Source organism: Convolutriloba macropyga, chromosome 14, assembly GCF_964194025.1.
Source record: "Convolutriloba macropyga chromosome 14, txConMacr16.3, whole genome shotgun sequence".
In the NCBI taxonomy this organism is placed as follows: Eukaryota; Metazoa; Xenacoelomorpha; order Acoela; family Convolutidae; genus Convolutriloba; species Convolutriloba macropyga.
The window spans coordinates 8688121-8711051 of NC_134481.1; the positions used below are offsets into that span (position 1 = coordinate 8688121).

The 22931-nt window shown below is 36.3% G+C and overlaps 1 protein-coding gene across 2 annotated transcripts in view; it reads right to left on the reverse strand.

Moving 5' to 3' along the window:
* Positions 1-22931, reverse strand: part of LOC142353240 (chymotrypsinogen B-like) — a 43577-nt gene that overhangs the window by 19415 nt on the left and 1231 nt on the right. For both annotated transcript variants that reach the window (XM_075405472.1, XM_075405473.1), the window contains exons 2-3: positions 22490-22580; positions 15070-15193 (exon numbers count right to left, since the gene is read on the reverse strand). In XM_075405472.1, the coding sequence (XP_075261587.1) occupies positions 15070-15193; positions 22490-22580 (215 nt within the window). The remainder of the gene's footprint in view (positions 1-15069; positions 15194-22489; positions 22581-22931) is intronic.

Here is a 22931-nt window from a genome sequence, read left to right on the forward strand (position 1 = left end):
GACCACTGATTGAATGGGCACAAAGTCCAGGAACGCATCGAAGTTCGTCACTATGTGATCTCTACAACCACTGTCCATTAGCATGCCTGCTGTCTTCCACTGGGTAAGAGCTGCCCACTATTCCTCGTCTGGTGAAGCCAATGTTGGACCCATTGCCACTGACTCCTGTTTCCCTCCATCTCTTTGTCTCTTGCATGCCCTGTCTAGGTGACCTTTCTAACCTTACTTGCTGCATTGTGCGGTCTCCTTCCTCCTGCAGTCCTTGGCAAAGGGTCCAGGGATCTCACACACAAAGCAGTCTCCTTTCTTGGGTCCTTCTTGAAGTCACGCTTCACTGCCAGTGCCACTGAAACATTTTGTCCCTTGTGCCTCCGTGCTGTGCTCTCATGGAAGTTCTGCAGCCTTTTCCTCAATTCTGTGAAGTTCGTTGCCGGGTTAAACTTTTCCTGTATAACAAAACTTTCATACCTCATTGGCAGACCATTGCGGACAAGGCGTTGAAGAGGGTCTCTGATACTGCTTCCCTTGCTGCTTCTTGTAGCCTTGTGAGCAACTTTTGTCCTCTGATGAAGAAGCTATCCAAATCCTAAGCATCCTCGAGCTGCAGTCAATCAAGCTGTGCCACCAATTTCACCACTGTCGGCGTCTCCACACTCTGAAATCTCTCTTGAAAAAGCTTCCAAGCCTTTGCTTCAACTGCGATGCCGTCATCTCCCACACAGTGATGTCTCATCAGCACGAGGGTTGTTGCATCTCGAGTCAGTGCCAGATGGCACCACACACACATTGTTCCGTTTCTCCTTGATGTCTATAACTTCCATCTCATATGCATCATTCAGCACTTTGTGGTTCTTCTTTTCATCATTGCTCGCCCCATTGGCTAGTGGTGCAGGCTCGTTGGGTTGCTCCTCTGTCCCAGGTAATGATTTGTAGTGTCCCTTCGTCTGCGTCATTGCCACAAATCTCGTGCTCCAGATTGGAAAGACCTATGTCTTTCCTGTGTAGGTCAGCAGCTTCACTGTCTGCTGATCCATCATAGTTTTAGCAGGCAAAACAGTTAAGAAAAGAAAAGGTACTAAGCAGAAAATGATTAGGACTGTCAACAACAAATTAGTTTTGTTTTAGAAATTAGTTTTAAGACTTAGAAAATTGCTGGGCCCATAACCGGTTGGGTTTTGGGTTTTAGCAAGCGGAATGAAAAGCGTTTTTTAAGTAAGTAGAAAATATTAATTTCTCAAAATGAGAGAATAACAAGAATGATATTTTGCAGTAGAATTTAGAGATTTACAGGAGAGATCTGATTATTAGATCAAGCTGGTGATTTGATTTTGGGAATGAAGAAGGACTCAAAACTCAGCTGTATATATACCCATTATCAGTGCGAGAAAGTCAAGATACCGAACTAATCTTAGCACCATGATTTATACTGGGGGTCGCAGGGGTTACCCAATATGGTTTGCTTCTGAAAATCAGTCACAAAGGGAACCATAAATGGAATGCATTTGCACTTTTCTAAGAATTCATTCACACTTCGGGAGATATCATAATCTTTTAATACATGCTGGGAAGATTTTACATCAAATAATCTCACTCTAGTGTTAGTTATCTAAATTTTGTTTAGATGGAAAAATTTTGCTTTTTTTCCGTGAAGATTATTAGTCAGTATAGATTATTAGAAAGTTTCATAAAAATTTGACCAACAACCTTTTATTCTTGAGAAAAACTGAAAACCTTACGCTGCTTTTTTAGAGTCCCTTCGTCTGCATCATTGCCACAAATCTCGTGCTCCATATTAGAAAGTCCTCTGCTTTTCCTGTGTAGGTCAGCAGCTTCACTGTCTGTTGATCAATCATAGTTTGAGCAGGCAAAACAGTTAGGAAAAGAAAAGGTACTAAGCAGAAAAGGATTAGGACTGTCAACAACAATAAGTTTTGTTTTAGAAATTAGTTTTAAGACTTAGAAAATTGCTGGGCCCATAACCTGTTGGGTTATGGGTTTTAGCAAGCGGAATGAAAAGCGTTTTTTAAGTAAGTAGAAAATATTAATTTCTCAAATGAGAGAATAACAAGAATGATATTTTGCAGTAGAATTTAGAGATTTACAGGAGAGATCTGATTATTAGATCAAGCTGGTGATTTGATTTTGGGAATGAAGAAGGACTCAAAACTCAGCTGTATATATACCCATTATCAGTGCGAGAAAGTCAAGATACCGATCTAATCTTAGCACCATGATTTATACTGGGGGTCGCAGGGGTTACCCAATATGGTTTGCTTCTGAAAATCAGTCGCAAAGGGAACCATAAATGGAATGCATTTGCACTTTTCTAAGAATTCATTTACACTTCGGGAGATATCATAATCTTTTAATACATGCTGGGAAGAGTTTACATCAAATAATCTCACTCTAGTGTTAGTTATCTAGATTTGTTTAGATGGAAAAATTTTGCTTTTTTTCCGTGAAGATTAGAAAGTTTCATAAAAATTTGACCAACAACCTTTTATTTTTGAGAAAAACTGAAAACCTTACGCTGCTTTTTTAGAGTCCCTTCGTCTGCATCATTGCCACAAATCTCGTGCTCCAGATTGGAAAGTCCTCTGCCTTTCCTGTGTAGGTCAGCAGCTTCACTCTCTGTTGATCCATCATAGTTTGAGCAGGCAAAACAGTTAGGAAAAGAAAAGGTACTAAGCAGAAAAGGATTAGGACTGTCAACAACAATTAATTTTGTTTTAGAAATTAGTTTTAGGACTTAGAAAATTGCTGGGCCCATAACCTGTTGGGTTATGGGTTTTAGCAAGCGGAATGAAAAGCGGTTTTTAAGTAAGTAGAAAATATTAATTTCTCAAATGAGAGAATAACAAGAATGATATTTTGCAGTAGAATTTAGAGATTTACAGGAGAGATCTGATTATTAGATCAAGCCGGTGATTTGATTTTGGGAATGAAGAAGGACTCAAAACTCAGCTGTATATATACCCATTATCAGTGCGAGAAAGTCAAGATACCGAACTAATCTTAGCACCATGATTTATACTGGGGGTCGCAGGGGTTACCCAATATGGTTTGCTTCTGAAAATCAGTCGCAAAGGGAACCTTAAATGGAATGCATTTGCACTTTTCTAAGAATTCATTTACACTTCAGGAGATATCATAATCATTTAATACATGCTGGGCAGATTTTACATCAAATAATCTCACTCTAGTGTTAGTTATCTAGATTTGTTTAGATGAAAAAAATTTGCTTTTTTTCCGTGAAGATTATTAGTCAGTATAGATTATTAGAAAGTTTCATAAAAATTTGACCAACATCCTTTTGTTTTTGAGAAAAACTGAAAACCTTACGCTGCTTTTTTAGTTTTTTTATGTTCTGATTTGACCCTGAGATCAATTTCTCTTACTCTGCTGATATTGCGATTTCTAGGAAAACTTTGTCACGTGTTCAATTTATTACTGCGCAAATAATGTAAAAAAACGAGTGGCTAAAAATACAGAAAGGTACGAAAAATCTGAAAACTGAAAAAGAACTGTCTCGACTATTTTTTCATGTTACTGCAGGTACACAATACCATCATTGTTATTTTTTAATCCCAAACAGTAAAACTGCGGGATAATCTCCACAAAATTTTGCTACATTTTTTGGAAAGATTTATGAAAACGATTTATGAAGTTTGAGGAGGACGGGTTGAAAATATTAAAAAGTGAGGGACAATGGCGTCAATTTCTGACAAAAAATTAAATCCTATATTGCATTAACTCACATAATCCCACTTTCTTTTAAATAGATTAATTTCTAAGAGGGATTTTTTTACCCCAATAAATCCGTTAAATCCCCCCGCCACACACACACACACAAACTCTCTTTTCTGAAGTCTTGTCGTGGTGAATTTTTTAATGCGTGAACTTTGGTGGAGTGCACAATCATATTCTCGTTTTATTTCACTTTTTTAAAATGAAAATTTTATATAGGAATCACCAGTTGGAACTGCTTAGGGAAACTTACATTTAGAAACAAAATTTTTCTGTTATTATAAGGGTCCTTCAATTAATTTATTGGTTAACCAACACCATTCCCCCGCCCCACCCGGCCCATACTTCCATATTTTACGCAAACCATTAAAAGTGAAGCTCAAGAAGGAAGTTATTCTGTTAGCCTAGCATTGTTCCGATAGGTAGTCTGTGCTTGCAAAGAGGGATAACGAGATCATGATTAAAGCAAAATGGACTTGTCAGAAACAGAAGTGCTATATTCTCTTGGGGCTGCGATTCTATCAACTCAAACTTGATACAGGCCAATTGTTATTGTTACGACTTGGAATCTTGAAAAAACAGCAAAGCCAGTTGAACTAAGTCAAGGTCCCACTTCAGATCTTTTTAGGGAAAAGCAAGTTCACTTTTTGACCGTTTGATTGGTTAAAATTAGCGATCCGCGTAAATAAGAATTAATTGCCTTTGATCATAAAAATTGATCTCAGTTATGGGAAAGGGTATACTTGTGCAATTAATCTTCCACTAAACATATAAGTGAAATAGAAAAATCTAAAAAAGAACTGTTAATTGTCAAATTTGCTTAGATTGAAAAATTTTGCCTTTTTTTCGGTGAAGATTATTAGTCTTAGAAATTTCTGATGAAAATTTTATACAATTTTGACCAACAGCCTTTTATTTTTGAGAAAACTCAAAGTGAAAACCTTACACGGCTTATTTAGTTTTTTTTTGACAATGAGATCAATTTCTCTTACTCTGCAGATATTGTGGATTCTAGGAGAATTTTGCTAGGTGTTCAATTTATTATCGCGCAAATAATGTAAAAAAACGCTTGGCTTAATATACACAAAGATATGGAAAATCTGAAAACTGAAAAAGAACTGTCTCGACTACTTTTTCATGTTAACGCAGGTACACAATACCACCATTGTTATTTTTTTTATCCCAAACAGTAAGACTGCGGGATAATATCCATAAAATTTGGCTACATTTTTAGAAAGGAAATGATTTTTGAAAATGATTTTTGAAGTGCGAGGAGGACCGGTTGAAAATATTAAAAAGTGGGGGACAATGGTGTCAATTTCTAACAAAAAATTTTTTCCTATATTGCATTAACTCCCACAATCCCACTTTCTACTAGGTAGATTATTTTCTTAAAGATATTTTGTTGTCCCCAATAAACCCGTTAACCCCCCCCCCCCCCACAAACACACACACACTCTCTCTCTGACGTCCTGTCGCGGTGATTTTTTTAATGGGTGAACTTTGGTGCCCCATTATATTCTCCTTTTTTTTTCACATTTTTAAAATGAAAATCTCATATAGGAGTCACTAGTTGGAACTGCTTAGGGAAATTAACATTTACAAACAAACTTTCTCTGTTATTACAAGGGTCATTAGATTAATTTGTTGGTCAACCAACACCATTCCCCCGCCCCAACCGGCTCATACTTCCATATTTTACGCGGAGCATTAAAAGTGAAGCTCAAGAAGGAAGCTGTTCTGTTAGCCTAGCATTGTTCCGATAGGTAGTCTGTGCTTGCAAAAAGGGATCACGAGATCGTGATTAAAGCAAAATTGACTCGTCAAATACAGAAGCGCTATATTCTCTTGGGGCTGCGGTTCTATCAACTTAAACTTGATACAGGACAATTGTTATTGTTACGAATTGGAATCTTGAAGAAACAGCAAAACCGTGAGAACTAAGTCAATACCCCACTTCAGATTTTGTTAGGGGAAAGCACGTTGAATTTTTGACAATTCTATTAGGTAGAATTAGCGATCTGCGTAAATCAAAATTAATCGCCCTTGATTATATATATTGATCTCATTTATGGGCAAGGGTATACTTGAGCAATTAATCATTATAAATATATAAGTGAAAAAGAAAAATTTAAAAAAGAAAAGTTACTTGACAAATATTTTTAGATGGAAAAATTATGGCTTTTTTCCGTGAAGATTATTAGTCTTAAAATTTTTTGATGAAAATTTCATAAAAAGTTGACCACCAAATTTTTGTTTTTGAGAAAAACTCAAAAAAGTGAAAACGTTACAATGCATTTTCAGTTTTTTGAGTTGATATGATTTGACCCTGAGATAAATTTCTCAAATTCTGCAGATTTTGCGGATTCTATGAAAACTCTGTCAGGTGTTCAATTTATTACCGCGCAAACAATGTAAAAAAAACGAGTGGCTAAATACACAGAAACGTATGAAAAATCTGAAAACTGAAAAAGGACTGTCTCGACTACTTTTTCATGTTATTGCAGGTACACAATACCATCATTGTTATTTTTTTATCCTTAACAGTAAAGCTGCGGGATAATCTCCACAAAAGTTTGCTGCATTTTTTGGAAAGAAATGATTTATGAAAATGATTTATGAAGTGCGAGGAAGACGGGTTGAAATTAACAAAAAGTGTGGGACACAGGCGCCAATTTCCAACAAATAATTAATTCCTAGATTGCTTTAACTCCCATAACAATTCGTGCGTTCACGTCCAGACTTTCGTGCGTTTTTCCTTGTTTCCAGACCATGTAAATTTGAACGCACGACACCCCCGTCGTTTGTTCATCTGGGTCTGGACATATCGACTTTCCGTCTGGGACCTCAACCTGGGAATAATTCCGTGGAAATTATTTGCGCTAAATTGGCTTGGATTGATTTATTTTGAAGGGATTAAGTCAGTCTTCTCCACGAAAGCGTTTTGGTGAATACATTGAAGGATTAGTTTAAGTGTTTTTCAATGGAAAATGTAATTAGATTTGACGATTTGATTAGTGATTTTTAGCGATTCGCTTAACTCAGAATTAATCGCCCTTGATAATATATATTGATCTCATTTATGGGCAAGGGTATACTTGAGCAATTAATCATTCATTGAGCATATAAGTGAAATAGAAAATTTAAAAATGAAATGTTTCTTGACAAATGTTGGGTTACGGGTTTTTGCAAGCGGAATAAAAAGCGTTTTTTAACTAAGTAGAAAAAATTAATTTCTCAAAATGAGAGAATAACAAGATTGATATTTTGCAGTAGAATTTAGAGATTTACTGGAGAGATCTGATTATTAGATCAAGATGGTGATGTGATTTTGGAAATGAAAATAGACTCAAAAATCAGCCGTATATATACCCATTATCAGTGCGAGAAAGTCAAGATACAAAACTAATCTTAGCACCATGATTTATATTGGGGGTCGCAAGGGTTACCCAATATGGTTTGCTTCTGCAAATCAGTCGCAAATGAAACCATAAATGTAATGCATTTACACTTTTCTAAGAATTCTTCCACACTTCGTGAGATATCATAATCATTTAATACATGCCGGGAAGATTTTACATCATATAATCTCACTCTAGTATTAGCTATTTAGATTCACCAATTTGAACCGAATATTGATTCTCAGCACCATTTCTTGACGATTCTTTTATTTAAATTCTCTGATTAAAATCAATTTGCTTTTGTCTTTCTAATCTGGTACGTTAAACTTTCTTTCTAATTCTCACTAAGATTAAGACTACAGTTTATTCGATATTCTAACACCCCCACTCAGACTTGAGCTGATTGCGTAGAGTCTGTTCCCATCAAAACTGCTCTGAATGTTTCCACTTCGGAACGGGTAAGTACTTTGTGAAGATGTCCGCTGCAATTTTGTCTGTAGGAACGTAATAAATTGAAATAGTCCCATCCTCCGTCTTGTCACAAATGAAGCGAAACTTTGTCTCGATGTGCTTGCTCCTCTTGTGCATGACTGGGTTTTGTCAAAGTCTGATAAAACTTTGCTTGTCCTCTCCAATTGCTATTGGACGTTTCTGTTGAATGTCAAAATCCTCTAGAAGTTGTTTCAGGTAGAGTGCTTCCTGAACTGCTGCTGCCATGCCCTGAGATTCTGCTTCTGATGAAGAAAGAGCAATTGTGGCCTGCTTCTTGACACCTCAGCTGAGTGCTGCGCCACGTCCGTTGAACTTGAAGTAATAGCCTGTTGTTGATTTTCTGTCGTTCACATCTCCAGACCAGTCTGCATCACTTTCCCCCACTAAATCATAACTAGCCTCTTTTGTGTAATTAAGTTTTAAACCTTTTGAACTTTGAAGATATCGCAGAAGTCGTTTTCCGCATATCCAGTGTTGATTAGTTGGTGCGTTCATGTGCCTGGACAGAATGTTGTCTGTGAACATGATGTCTGGCCTCGTCTGTTTGGCCAGATAAAGAAGTGATCCAACCAAGCTTCTGTAGAGCCTCTGGTCAACTTCTTCGTCTCCGTTCTGTGCTGTCTGAAGTTTTAAATTCAAATCAGCTGGAGTTCTTGAGGGTTTGCATTGATCCATTTGAAACCGCTCAAGCATTGTTTCTATGTAGCGTTCTTGGTCGACTGTGACTTTGCCCTCTTCTAAGGCCCAGAAACCAGTCTAGTCTCCCTCTGCCTTCCATGTGAAATGTTGCCTCTAGTGCCTTCTTGACATCGGAGATCACTGCCATACTTCTTGAAGCTACTATGATGTCGTCAACCCAGACCAAGACGAAGGTGTGATCCTCTGCCTCTGATCTTGCGAACAAGCAGTGACCTTTCCGGCTTCTGGAGAACACCTGTCTCAGTAGGAAGTTTGCCAACTCTTCCTTTATTGCAGTAGATGTGCCCTGCTCCTTTTTGTTGCCATCGTCCTGATGACCATCATCTGGGTGCCAGATCCCCAGTTGCTGTGAATCCTCATCTAGTAGGTCAGGCGTCTCTGTGTTGTCGGGGATTGAGACCACTTCGGACTCCTTGATGACCACATCTCCAACTGCCACAACCTTGCGTGTGTTGGGTACGTACACCAGGTATCCGTTGTCTCCTTCAGTGTAACCCACAAACTTTCCTTCCAGTGCCTTGGGTTCAAGTTTGCTGACATCTCTGTTCGGCTTCCTCATGAAGACTGTGCAACCAAAAATAGATAGTTTACTAATTGAAAGCTTAGGTTTTATACCTCGCATCAGCTCTGCTGGGCATTTTTCTTCTCCTTGTCTCACAACCAAAATCCCGATCCTTGTTGCTTGAAGAATTGCTGCTCCCCACATCATCTTGGAAGTCCTGAGTCAATGAGCAAACATCTTGCAAACTCCAGCAGTGTCCTGTTGCACCTCTCAGCTAATCCATTCTGTTGTGGCGTCTCTGGTATGGTCTTCTCCTGTAGAATGCCTGCATCTAAGCAGTATGTCTTGAAATGCTCCGAGAGAAACTCCTTCGCATTGTCTTGCCTCAGCTTATTGGGCGTCCCCACACTTAGAACAAATTTCTTCAAGCTGGCCAGTGCTCCACTCTTTGCCTTAAGCAAGTCCACAAACACAAACTTCGTGTACTGGTCTGCAAACACAATGTAGAACCGGAACCCTGACAGTGACGCTACTCTGAAAGGTCCCATCACGTCTGTGAACAACCTCTCCAGCTTATGTTCTGCTTGGGTCTCTGCCACTCTTGGTGCTGGAGTCTTTGTCATCTTGGCCAATGCACACACATTGCATACATGATCGAGTTCCCCCACTGTCTGTGGTGCATTCCTGACCACATCCGCTTGATTCAAATGACCCAATCGTCTGTTCCACTTCCTTGCACTTTCAAGTTTCACGCTGATGGAACTCGTCTTGAATTTTAGAACGCTGCAGGGTAAGTAAAACAAATTTTTTTCTTGCGTTAGTTTTACCCGAGTTCCCTTCTGGAGTTTCATGCAGCTGTTTCTTTTCTTGAAAGTGAAGCTATGTCCCTACTCCGCGCATCTTGAGACTGATAGGAGGTTTGAAGAATAGTCCGGCACACACAAAACATTTTTGAGTTCGCTTTGGAATTCCCCCTTGTTTGAGGGTATGCTGATCCTCACACAGCTCACACAGCCTCCGCTCACCACTCTGGAAGCCTCTCCGTTGGGATTTCTGACCACTGATTGAATGGGCACAAAGTCCAGGAACGCATCGAAGTTCGTCACAATGTGATCTGTACAACCACTGTCCACTAGCATGCCTGCTGTCTTCCACTGGGTAAGAGCTGCCCACTATTCCTCGTCTGTTGAAGCCAATCTTGGACCCATTGCCACTGACACCTGTTTCCCTCCATCTCTTTGTCTCTTGCATGCCCTGTCTAGGTGACCTTTCTCACCTTACTTGCTGCATTGTGCTGTCTCCTTCCTCCTGCAGTCCTTGGCACAGTGTCCAGGGATCCCACACACACAAAGCAGTTTCCTTTTTTGGGTCCTTCTTGAAGTCACGCTTCACTGTCAGTGCCACTGAACCATTTTGTCCCTTGTGCCTCTGTGCTGTGCTCTCATGGAAGTTCTGCAGCCTTTTCCTCAACTCTGTGAAGTTCGTTGCCGGGTTAAAGCTTTCCTGTATAACAAAACTTTCATACCTCATTGGCAGACCATTGCGGACAAGGCGTTGAAGAGGGTCTCTGAGACTGCTTCCCCTGCTTCTTGTAGCCTTGTGAGCAACTCCTGTCCTCTGATGAAGAAGCTATCCAAATCCTCAGCATCCTCGAGCTGCAGTCGGGCAATCTGTGCCACCAAAGTCACCACTGTCGGCGTCTCCACACTCTGAAATCTCTCTTGCAAAAGCTTCCAAGCCTTTGCTCCAACTCCGATGCCGTCATCTCCCACACAGTCAAGTCTCATCAGTATGAGGGTTGTTGCATCTCGAGTCAGTGCCAGATGGCACCACACATTGTTCCGTTTCTCCTTGATGTCTGCAACTTCCTTCTCATATGCATCTTTCAGCACCTTGTGGTTCTTCTTTTCATCATTGCTCGCCCCATTGGCTAGTAGTGCAGGCTCGTTGGGTTGCTCCTCTGTCCCAAGTAATGATTTGTAGAGTCCTTTTGTCTGCATCATTGCCACAAATCTCGTGCTCCACATTGGAAAGTCCTATGCCTTTCCTGTGTAGGTCAGCAGCTTCACTGTCTGTTGATCCATCGTAGTTTGAGCAGGCAAAACAGTTAAGAAAAGAAAAGGTACTAAGCAGAAAAGGATTAAGACTGTCAACAACAAATCAGTTTTCTTTTAGAAATTAGTTTTAAGACTTAGAAAATTGATGGGCCCATAACCTGTTGGGTTATGGGTTTTAGCAAGCGGAATGAAAAACGTTTTTTAAGTAAGTAGAAAAAATTAATTTCTCAAATGAGAGAATAACAAGAATGATATTTTGCAGTAGAATTTAGAGATTTACAGGAGAGACCTGATTATTAGATCAAGCTGGTGATTTGATAGTGGGAATGAAGAAGGACTCAAAACTCAGCTGTATATATACCCATTATCAGTGCGAGAAAGTCAAGATACCGAACTAATCTTAGCACCATGATTTATACTGGGGGTCGCAAGGGTTACAAGGGTTACCCAATATGGTTTGCTTCTGAAAATCAGTCACAAAGGGAACCATAAACGGAATGCATTTGCACTTTTCTAAGAATTCATTTACTCTTCGGGAGATATCATAATCATTTAATACATGCTGGGAAGATTTAACATCAAATAATCTCACTCTAGTGTTAGTTATGTAGATTTGGTTAGATGGAAGAATTTTGCCTTTTTTCCGTGAAGATTATTAGTCTTAAATATTTCTGATAAAAGTTTCATAAAAATTTGACCAACAACCTTTTATTTTTGAGAAAAACTGAAAAAACTGAAAACCTTACACTGCTTTTTTAGTTTTTTTCATGTTCTGATTTGACCCTGAGATCAATTTCTCTTACTCTGCAGATATTCCGGATTCTAGGAAAATTTTGCTACGTGTTCAATTTATTATCGCGCAAATAATGTAAAAAAACAAGTCGCTAAATACACAGAAATGTATGAAAAATCTGAAAACTGAAAAAGAACTGTCTCGACTACTTTTTCATATTATTGCAGGTACACAATACCATCATTGTTATTTTTTAATCCCAAACAGTAAAACTGCGGGATAATCTCCACAAAATTTTGCAACATTTTTAGTAACGAAATGATTTATGAAAACCACATATGAAGTGCGAGGAGGACTGGTTGAAAATATTAAAAAATGAGGGACAATGGCGTCAATTTCTGACAAAAAATTTAAATCCTATATTGCATTAACTCACATAATCCCACTTTCTTTTAAATAGATTAATTTCTAAGAGGGATTTTTTTTACCCCAATAAACCCGTTAAATCCCCCCGCCACACACACACACACACACACACACAAACTCTCTTTTCTGAAGTCTTGTCGTGGTGAATTTTTTAATGCGTGAACTTTGGTGCAGTGCACAATCATATTCTCGTTTTATTTCACTTTTTTAAAATGACAATTAACATAAAAATTTGACCAACAGCCTTTTATTTTTGAGAAAAACTCAAAAAAGTGAAAACTTTACACTGCTTATTTAGTTTTTTTAAGTTCTGATTTGACACTGAGATCAATTTCTCTTACTCTGCAGATATTGCGGATTCTAGGAAAAATTTGCTACGTGTTCAATTTATTATCGCGCAAATAATGTAAAAAAACGATTGGCTTTCATATTTTTAAAATGACAATTTTATATAGGAATCACCAGTTGGAACTGCTTAGGGAAATTTATATTTAGAAACAAAATTTTTTTGTTATTATAAGGTCATTCAATTAATTTATTGGTCAACCAACACCATTCCCCCGCCCCAACCGGCTCATACTTCCATATTTTACGCGGAGCATTAAAAGTGAAGCTCAAGAAGGAAGCTGTTCTGTTAGCCTAGCATTTTCCGATAGGTAGTCTGTGCTTGCAAAGAGGGATCACGAGATCGTGAATAAAGCAAAATGGACTTGTCAAAAACAGAAGTACTATATTCTTGTGGGGCTGCAGTTCTATCAACTCAAACTTGATACAGGACAATTGTTATTGTTACAACTTGGAATCTTGAAAAAACAGCAAATTCGTGAGAACTAAGTCAATACCCCACTTCAGATTTTGTTAGGGGAAAGCACGTTCAATTTTTGACAATTCTATTAGGTAAAATTAGGGATCCGCGCAAATCAGAATTAATCGCCCTTGATTATATATATTGATCTCATTTATGGGCAAGGGTATACTTGTGCAATTAATCATTCATTGAACATTTAAGTGAAAAAGAAAAATTTAAAAGAGAAAACTTATTTGACAAATTTTTTTAGATGGAAAAATTATGGCTGTTTTCCGTGAAGACTATTAGTCTTAAAATTTTTTGATGAAAATTTCATAAAAAATTGACCACCAAATTTTCGTTTTTGAGAAAAACTCAAAAAAGTGAAAACTGCATTTTTAGTTTTTTGAGTTGATATGATTTGACCCTGAGATCAATTTCTCCAACTCTGCAGATATTGCCAATTCTAGGAAAACTCTGTCAGGTGTTCAATTTTTTTTCGCGCAAATAATGTAAGAAGAGGAGTGGCTAAATACACAGAAAGGTTTGAAAAATCTGAAAACTGAAAAAGGACTGTCTCGACTACTTTTTCATAATATTGCAGGTACACAATACCATCATTGTTATTTTTTAATCCCTAACCGTAAAGCTGCGGGATAATCTCCACAAAATTTTTTGCTGCATTTTTTGGAAAGAAAGGGTTTATGAAAATGATTTATGAAGTGCGAGGAAGACGGGTTGAAATTAACAAAAAGTGTGGGACACAGGCGCCAATTTCCAACAAATAATTAATTCCTAGATTGCTTTATTTCCCATAACTATTCGTGCGTTCATGTCCAGACTTTCGTGCGTTTTTCCTTGTTTCCAGACCATGTAAATTTGAACGCACGACACCCCCGTCGTGCGTTCATCTGGGTCTGGACATATCGACTTTCCGTCTGGGACCTCAACCTGGGAATAATTCCAAGGAAATTATTTTCGCTAAATTGGCTTGGATTGATTTATTTTTAGGGGTTTAAGTCAGTCTTCTCCACGAAAGCGTTTTGGTAAATACATTGAAGGCTTAGTTTAAGTGCTTTTCAATGGAAATTGTAATTAGATTTGACGATTTGATTAGTGATTTTTAGCGATTCGCGTAAATCAGAATTAATCGCCCTTGATTATATGTATTGATCTCATTTATGGGCAAGGGTATACTTGAGCAATTAATCATTCATTGAACATATAAGTGAAAAAGAAAAATTTAAAAAAGAAAAGTTTCTTGACAAATTTCTTTAGAAGGAAAAATTATGGCTTTTTTTCCGTGAAGACTATTAGTCTTAAATTTTTTTGATGAAAATTTCATAAAAAATTGACCACCAAAATTTTGTTTTTGAGAAAAACTCAAAAAAGTGAAAACGTTACACTGCATTTTTAGTCCTTTGAGTTGATCTGATCTGACTCTGAGATCAATTTCTCAAATTCTGCAGTTATTGCGAATTCTAGGAAAACTTTGTCAAGCGTTCAATTTATTATCGCGCAAATAACGTAAAAAAACGAGTGGCTAAATACACAGAAAGGTATGATAAATCTGAAAACTGAAAAAGGACTGTCTCGAATATTTTTTCATGTTATTGCAGGTACACAAAACCATCATTGTTATTTTTAATCCCAAACAGTAAAACTGCGGGATAATCTCCACAAAATTTTGCTGCATTTTTTGGAAGGAAATGATTTATGAAAATGATTTATGAAGTGCGAGGAAGACGGGTTGAAATTAACAAAAAGTGAGGGACACAGGCGCCAATTTCCAACAAATAATTAATTCCTAGATTGCTTTAACTCCAATAATCCCACTTTCCATTAATTAAATTAATTTCTAAAAGGGAAATTATTGGCCCCAATAAACTCGTTAACCCCCCCCCCCCCACACACACACTCTCTCTCTCTCTCTGACGTCTTGTAGCGGTGAACTTTTTTTAGGGTGGACTTTGGTGCATTGCCCCATTGTTTTCTCGTTTTATTTCACATTTTTAAAATAAAAATTTCATATAGGAATCACCCGTTGGAACTGCTTAGGGAAATTTATATTCACAAACAAACATTTCTCTGTTATTATAAGAGCCATTCAACTAATTTATTGGTTAAACAACACCATTCATCCGCCCCTCCAGGCCCATACTTCCTTACATTTACGCTGGAAATTAAAAGAGAAGCTAAAGAAGGAAACTATTCTGTTTGCCTAGCATTGTTCCGATAGGTAGTCTGTGCTCGCAAAGAGGGACCACGTGGTCATGATTAAAGCAAATTGGACTTGTTAAGAACAGAAGGGCTATATTCTTTCGGGGCTGCGGTTCTGTCATCTCAAACCTGAAACAGGACAATTGTAAATGTGACGACTGAGAATTTAAAAAAAAACAGCGGAGTCGTGGGAACTAAGTCAAGGCCCCACTTCAGATTTTGTTGGGCAAAAGCACGTTCACCTTTTCCCAAAAAGTAAGTTATTGCGTGGCCAATAAACAAAAATTTGGGTTGACAAACTGGATTTAGTGGGGAGTGTTCACGACCCATGTTTTATGATTACAGCAGCAGGCTTGTTTGTGGAAAAAAGTTACACTAAGCTATTTAAGTTCAATTTTGCTTCAAAATTGGATTCATGTGCACTCAATTTTCACAGAACGTGTTTTTGGGGCTGGCTAGAAAATTTGCAACAGTCTTATGTACACGCCATAAGTCACTAGCTTCCACACTCTAAGCCACCCTTCTCAAAAAAGGTTAATGATAGTCTCAATTAGACCAATATGAAATGATTACGAGGACAATTAGCATTTTTCTGACCTCATATATCATTGTTCATAAGAACAATTAAATTTTTGAATTTGGTCCTAAGAAATATCAAATAGAGTTCGGGCAATAATGTTTTTGACTAATCATCTGTAAAATTGGGTTGCGTTTATCAAGGAAAAACCAAACTGGCTAAATTGCGTAAACTCGATACAAAATAAGGACAAGTAGAATGTTTTTGCACTTTTTTCTCCTTGCAGTATAAGATGCAAATTATTCATAAGCTTATCATGCAATTTTTTAATGTAAATAATGAACAAAATTTTGTGGTTATTGCTTTAAAAATTGAATTTACATATTGCAGACTCTAAACTGAAACAAATGTTCTCGTTCTTAGTGACACCGACTCTAATGTCAATGTATATGGGTACTGCTTCATAAAACTACAATAGCCACATGAACAAAGCCATAGCCAATTCATTTTGACTGAAGTAAGATTGGAAATAATTTGTTATCGCATTTTTTTTATGTTTTTAAAATTTTGGAGGATGCAGAATAATGACATTAACAGTTCTTAGAGAAAAAATTCAGAAATTCATTGAAATTCATTTGCAAAAACAACTTAATATTGTGATCAGTAAAATGGCTTTAGCTATCAGATCAATTTATTTGGTACGCAATCACATACCTTTAAAGGCTCGAATAAATCTCTTTAGATCACTTGTTTTATCGCATTTAGAATTTAGTGCAATATTTTTTCAAAGTTTGCCGTCCCACTCAATTGACAGAATAAACAAACAAATTAGATGGGACATAAAAGTTTGCTTTTTTCGAACAAAATATGACAGTGCTCATAAACTACTTCTTGAAAATAAAATACTTCCCGCAGAACTTCAAATAGCAAAAACTTCATTAAATAGACTTTTCGATATTGTCCAGCAAACAAACATACAAGACCAAAAAAATTCAGAGTAATCGGAGACGTTGAAATTAAAGTTAATAATTGTACATATGATTTTTCTCTCAAAATGGAGTCAAAATTCAATTATAAGAAACTTTGTTCGGAAATGGAATAAACTTCCAAGAGCTCTAAGAAATGAAAATTCAAAGAAAAAATTTAAAAAAGAATTAAAGGAAGAGATGCAAAAAAAACACAAACGAGTTCCAATGGACAAAAAAATTGAAGGCTTTAAAAGATTATTTTTATGAAATAATTCACGAGAATTAGAAACTGAACCTTAGTTTTTTATTATTATTATTAGGTTTAGTTATTCAAGGGAAAGATGTAGGATATTTGATTTATAATATTACAACATGTAACTTTAACCTTGGGGTTATTCGAATTTACATGTTTGAGATTTCAAAAAAAATTTGGTATATAATAATCTAGGTTTCTTGAAAATTGTCTGCATGGAAACTAACTGTAGAACAGCTGAAATCTTCTGTGTTGTTTCTATTTCAGGTCTAAATGGTTGCTAGTCTCTTCATTTAGTTTCAGTTTTTGACGTTGATGATCATCATTTTTGTCAAGCTTTTTCCGACATTTCTTTTGATTTTTTGACGTTTGCAATTGTGTTTTTCGCTCACATTGCAGCTTAGTCAACACTGTCTTATGCAATACCATTGTCAGATTTAAAAAATATCTTTTTTTTATTGTTTTTAAAAATTTGCCAAGAAGGAACCGATTTATTTCAGAGTGAACTTGAATAATTCCTTAATTGCCCATATTTTGATCAACAGCTTAAGAGAAACAAAAAAAATTGCTTTTTTTCTATCGACCCTTTTAAATTGTACCTGTAGTTAACCACGCAATAATATGGTAAATTCAATTTTGATTGCAACAAAATATTCAAAAACTGAGACAAACATGAATACCATCAATGCAATAAGACTATCGATGTTTTCATAATAATTTTTGCTATGCTATATCAACAAGAAATTTTTTCTTAACCAAAAAACGTCGAAATGTACCAGAATTCTGTTTAATAAAAACGGTAGGCTAAAAATGTGCAAACTTTGTATATATTTGGCCAATGTTGGAAATAAATGTTTGATCTGGTAGTCTTTATGGCTTAAAATCCGTTATGGCTTGAAATCCGCAAAAAAAAACATTCTGTCAGTTCAAATGCAAAACTGTTAAGTCATTACTGACTTTTCGCTAAAATTTGCGTGAATTTCGCTCGATTGATTTTTCAGAAGAATCATAATGTTGAAAAAATCTAAATTTGCACGTTCAAGCTTCAAGGTTATTGTATCAAGAGTAAATGTAATCCCATCAAGATTAATCTCAATTTTATTCAAAATACTTTCTAAGTTTGAAAAACAGTGCGATAAAAAATTTTGATCTGTTTAATAAATAGAGGTTGCCATTTCTAGCAATGTTTAAAAATCTGACAATATTGTGGAATTATTGAGATATTCGCAATTTCATTTTAATTATCGGCATCACCTTAAAATTTACATTTTTGGATAAAGTAATGTTGAGATTAAGAGAAAGAAAATAACAAAGAATACAATGTTTTTTTCACTGCAAAAATGAGGAAAATCATAAAGAATAGAGAACAAAAAAATAATAAAAGTTATCAGACTCTGGTACTCATTTTTAAAAATAAGTAAATAAGTAGCAGGTAATCAAGATATAATAGTGATATTGGAAAACATAGCAAGGATAGCAAGGTGCGATCTCTGCTCAACAGTAAGTTTCCACCACAATGCATGCACAAATTAAAAATTAATATTTACTCAATATATGTTCTACCTGTGTTTGCATTTAAAAACATTTTTTCTTGCAAATTTTAATGAATCATAATATTCGGATATTTTAAAGAAGACGCTAAATTCATAAGTTTTAGTGGTTTCAGGCAACATTAAAAAAGAGTCTTGAGGAGAATTAGTTTGTCTACTTTTTTGTTTTTCGCTTTTATATATTTTGAATAATAAGTTTCCCCGGTCGAGGTTTTGACAAAAAATAATGTAAGATTAGCGGTGAATAGCGGTGAAAAAAACTTTTTTCACCGCAAAACGCCCGCATCTTTTAGCGTTCAATGCGCTGAAAGCGGTGAATTTTCGTAAGAATTGCGTTGAATTTTGCGGTGAAAAATTTTTTTTCACCGCATTCACCGGAATTCTTACAAAAAAGAAATTGCCGTACAAGGGTTCGAACCTCTACCTCATGCGTGTCACCAACTTCGTAATCCACTGCGCCATCTGTCACCTAATTCAATGATATTTCCTGTGAATATAACATAAGCGTTGAAATTAGCGTGGTCAATATTTGTAAGATTTGCGATTTTAGTGGTGAACAATTTTTTTTTCACCGCATTCTGCTGGTAGCGTTGAAAATTTTTTTTCACCACATTCTGCTGGTAGCAGTGAAATTTTTTTTTCACCGCATCCTGCTTGTAGCGGTGAAAATTTTTCTTTCACCTCTTAATCGCTGAAAAAAAAAATTTTCACCGCTTAAAAGTTTTTTTTTCACCGCATTCATCGCATTGAACGCAAATCTTACACTTTTACTCAAATTCACCGCAAATCTTACATCTTTTAGCGATTTTAGCGCTGACACCGCGACCCGGGTTTGCATTTTAGATGGCAACTGTTGCAAGCATCTGTTGGCACGATGAAAATGCTTTATACAACTTTAATTTTTGACAAAATCCACAGCCTAAATTAATATGATTGTACAAACGAAACTTAAAATAGGGCGTTTCAGGGACATAATATTGCCTTTGGAAGTTTTTCCTTACGTTTTGCATGTTTTAAGTGATAAATAAAGGAAACATTGAAAATCTTTGTCAATCGGGCATTGAATATGTTTCCGCAAGATGTCATCACTATAATCAGTTAAAAAGTAGTTATAGCTAATTGAAATTATTAATTGAAAATATTCAAATTGATACCAGCTTATGATGATTTTAAATTATTTTTTGTTTGACTGATCACAACTTCTTTAAAAAAAAACTTGATTTAATAGCAGCAGTAAGAATTTTGAAGACGACTGATGGTATGCCGCTAAAATTGCAAATGATCAACATTGACGAGGATTCAGTCTCTAATTTTATCAACTTCCTTGCAGTTGCATTTATAATCCACGAATTAAGAGCCAGACAGAACGAAAGAAGATAACATCAAATTTTTTTTGAGGTATGTTTATATTTTCAAAGTTTTATGTTAACTTTTGAAAATAGTATGAACTCTTTTTTGCCTTAAGGGAAAGCAAATGAGAGACCAAGATACATGGAAAGCTGATTGATGAGAGCGAGATTGTTAAGCAAACGAAATTTATAATTACAAATATCAAAATCTACGGAATCTATTTCCAAACATGTTTTAAAGAAAATCTGATCAAGAAAAATTTTATTACGTTAAGTAATCAAGAATTGGACAGCAAATATAGAAGTTATTAAATCAAATCACTTTAATCTATGATAAAAAGTAAAAAGAGATTAATCTATGATAAAAAGTAAAAAGCATGCTTGATTCAATCTTGTCAAAAAGCATGCTGACCATTTCTTAGGTTTCAAATCGAACCTATCGACAGTTTCCAACGTTTGACTCCAAACACAGAGACTGTTAACCACACATACCGAAGGATTCTTACGTTTAAAATCTGACAAACTGACGGTTAACCAGATACACCGACGGGTTGCTCAGTTTAAAACCAAACAGGTCAACCGTTTCCTACGTTTAAAAACAAAACAGTTTGGTTTCCTACGTTTCAAACCAACATACTGAAGGCTTCTTACGTTTCAAATTGAAGATACCAAAAGTTTCCTACGTTTAAAAAAGAGCTTACCGACGGTTTCTTACATTTCAAACCAAACATACCAACAGTTTCTTGAGTTTAAAACCGAGCTTACCGATGGTTTCTTACGTTTCAAACCAAACATACCAACAGTTTCTTGAATTTAAAACCGAGCTTACCGATGGTTTCTTACGTTTCAAACCAAACATACCAACAGTTTCTTGAGTTTAAAACCGAGCTTACCGATGGTTTCTTACGTTTCAAACCAAACATACCAACGGTTTCTTGAGTATAAAACCGAGCTTACCGATGGTTTTTTACGTTTCAAACCAAACATACCAACAGTTTCTTGAGTTTAAAACCGAGCTTACCGATGGTTTTTTACGTTTCAAACCAAACATACCAACAGTTTCTTGAGTTTAAAACCGAGCTTACCGATGGTTTCTTACGTTTCAAACCAAACATACCAACAGTTTCTTGAGTTTAAAACCGAGCTTACCGATGGTTTCTTACGTTTCAAACCAAACATACCAACAGTTTCTTGAGTTTAAAACCGAGCTTACCGATGGTTTCTTACGTTTCAAACCAAACATACCAACAGTTTCTTGAGTTTAAAACCGAGCTTACCGATGGTTTCTTACGTTTCAAACCAAACATACCAACAGTTTCTTGAGTTTAAAACCGAGCTTACCGATCATTTCTTACGTTTCAAACCAAACATACCAACAGTTTCCTGCGTTTCAAACATAACATACCAGCAGTTACTTACGTTTAAAACCGAGCTTACCGATCGTTTCTTACGTTTCAAACCAAACATACCAACAGTTTCCTGCGTTTCAAACATAACATACCAGCAGTTACTTACGTTTAAAACCGAGCTTACCGATCGTTTCTTACGTTTCAAACCAAACATACCAACAGTTTCTTGAGTTTAAAACCGAGCTTACCGATGGTTTCTTACGTTTCAAACCAAACATACCAACAGTTTCTTGAGTTTAAAACCGAGCTTACCGATGGTTTCTTACGTTTCAAACCAAACATACCAACAGTTTCTTGAGTTTAAAACCGAGCTTACCAATGGTTTTTTACGTTTCAAACCAAACATACCAACAGTTTCTTGAGTTTAAAACCGAGCTTACCGATGGTTTCTTACGTTTCAAACGAAACATACCAACAGTTTCTTTAGTTTAAAACCGAGCTTACCGATGGTTTCTTACGTTTCAAACCAAACATACCAACAGTTTCTTGAGTTTAAAACCGAGCTTACCGATGGCTTCTTACGTTTCAAACCAACAAACCAACAGTTTCTTGAGTTTAAAACCGAGCTTACCGATGGTTTCTTACGTTTCAAACCAAACATACCAACAGTTTCTTGAGTTTAAAACCGAGCTTACCGATCGTTTCTTACGTTTCAAACCAAACATACCAACAGTTTCCTGCGTTTCAAACATAACATACCAGCAGTTACTTACGTTTAAAACCGAGCTTACCGATGGTTTCTTACGTTTCGAACCAAACATACCAACAGTTTCTTGAGTTTAAAACCGAGCTTACCGATGGTTTCTTACGTTTCAAACCAAACATACCAACAGTTTCTTGAGTTTAAAACCGAGCTTACCGATGGTTTCTTACGTTTCAAACCAAACATGCCAACAGTTTCTTGAGTTTAAAACCGAGCTTATCGATCGTTTCTTACGTTTCAAACCAAACATACCAACAGTTTCCTGCGTTTCAAACATAACATACCAGCAGTTACTTACGTTTAAAACCGTACATACCAACGGTTTCTTAAGACCGAACATACCAACGAGGCGGACGCAAAACACGTAAGGTCTTTTGTCATTTTTAGCAATTTAACTTAAGCCAAACATAATTCCGATTTTCTTACGTTTAAGGGACAAATTCCAGACTAGAGGAATATAATTCAAATGCAATTAACGAAGAATGGATGTCAAATCATTTGAAAAAATTTTTAAAAATTTTTCATTTCATGGGTTGCGGTATTGGTATTTTTATTGATCACAATGAGTCCCAACGCTCTGGTCCAAACCCTTACCTAACATTTGGTTTGTTCTGATTTGATCCTGTGAGTCCTGGGAAGTTTTTTTTTAATTGTCGCTTTTAAATAGTGTACTTACCCAGGTGGGATAAAAATGTCGGCAACATTCACAGTCCTCATGGTCCTTTGCCGAGAACTGTATTCACCATACTCAACCGCAACTACACTGCCTGAAAAACAGCCCGACAAATTAAAAGGGAATTTTTGTTCTTCAATACCTCTTATGGATTATGACCCTCTATATTTGATATTTTTCTCTTTTCCAAATAAATGAATAAATTCTCATGGAGAATGGATTGTCCCACTACACTTTCCGTTATCAGACCATGTGGAATTCTTTGTTCACATGCTCCCGGGCCAAAGAAGCAAAACTAACAAAACGCAAAAATATGTATGATTGGCGGTGATTGCGTTGTGTTCACGTAACATCTGCTCTTAAGGCGTTCAAATGAATGTATTACCGTTCATCTGCGTAGAATTTACTTAATTTTGCGTTTCTAAGCGTAGATCTGACATATTTT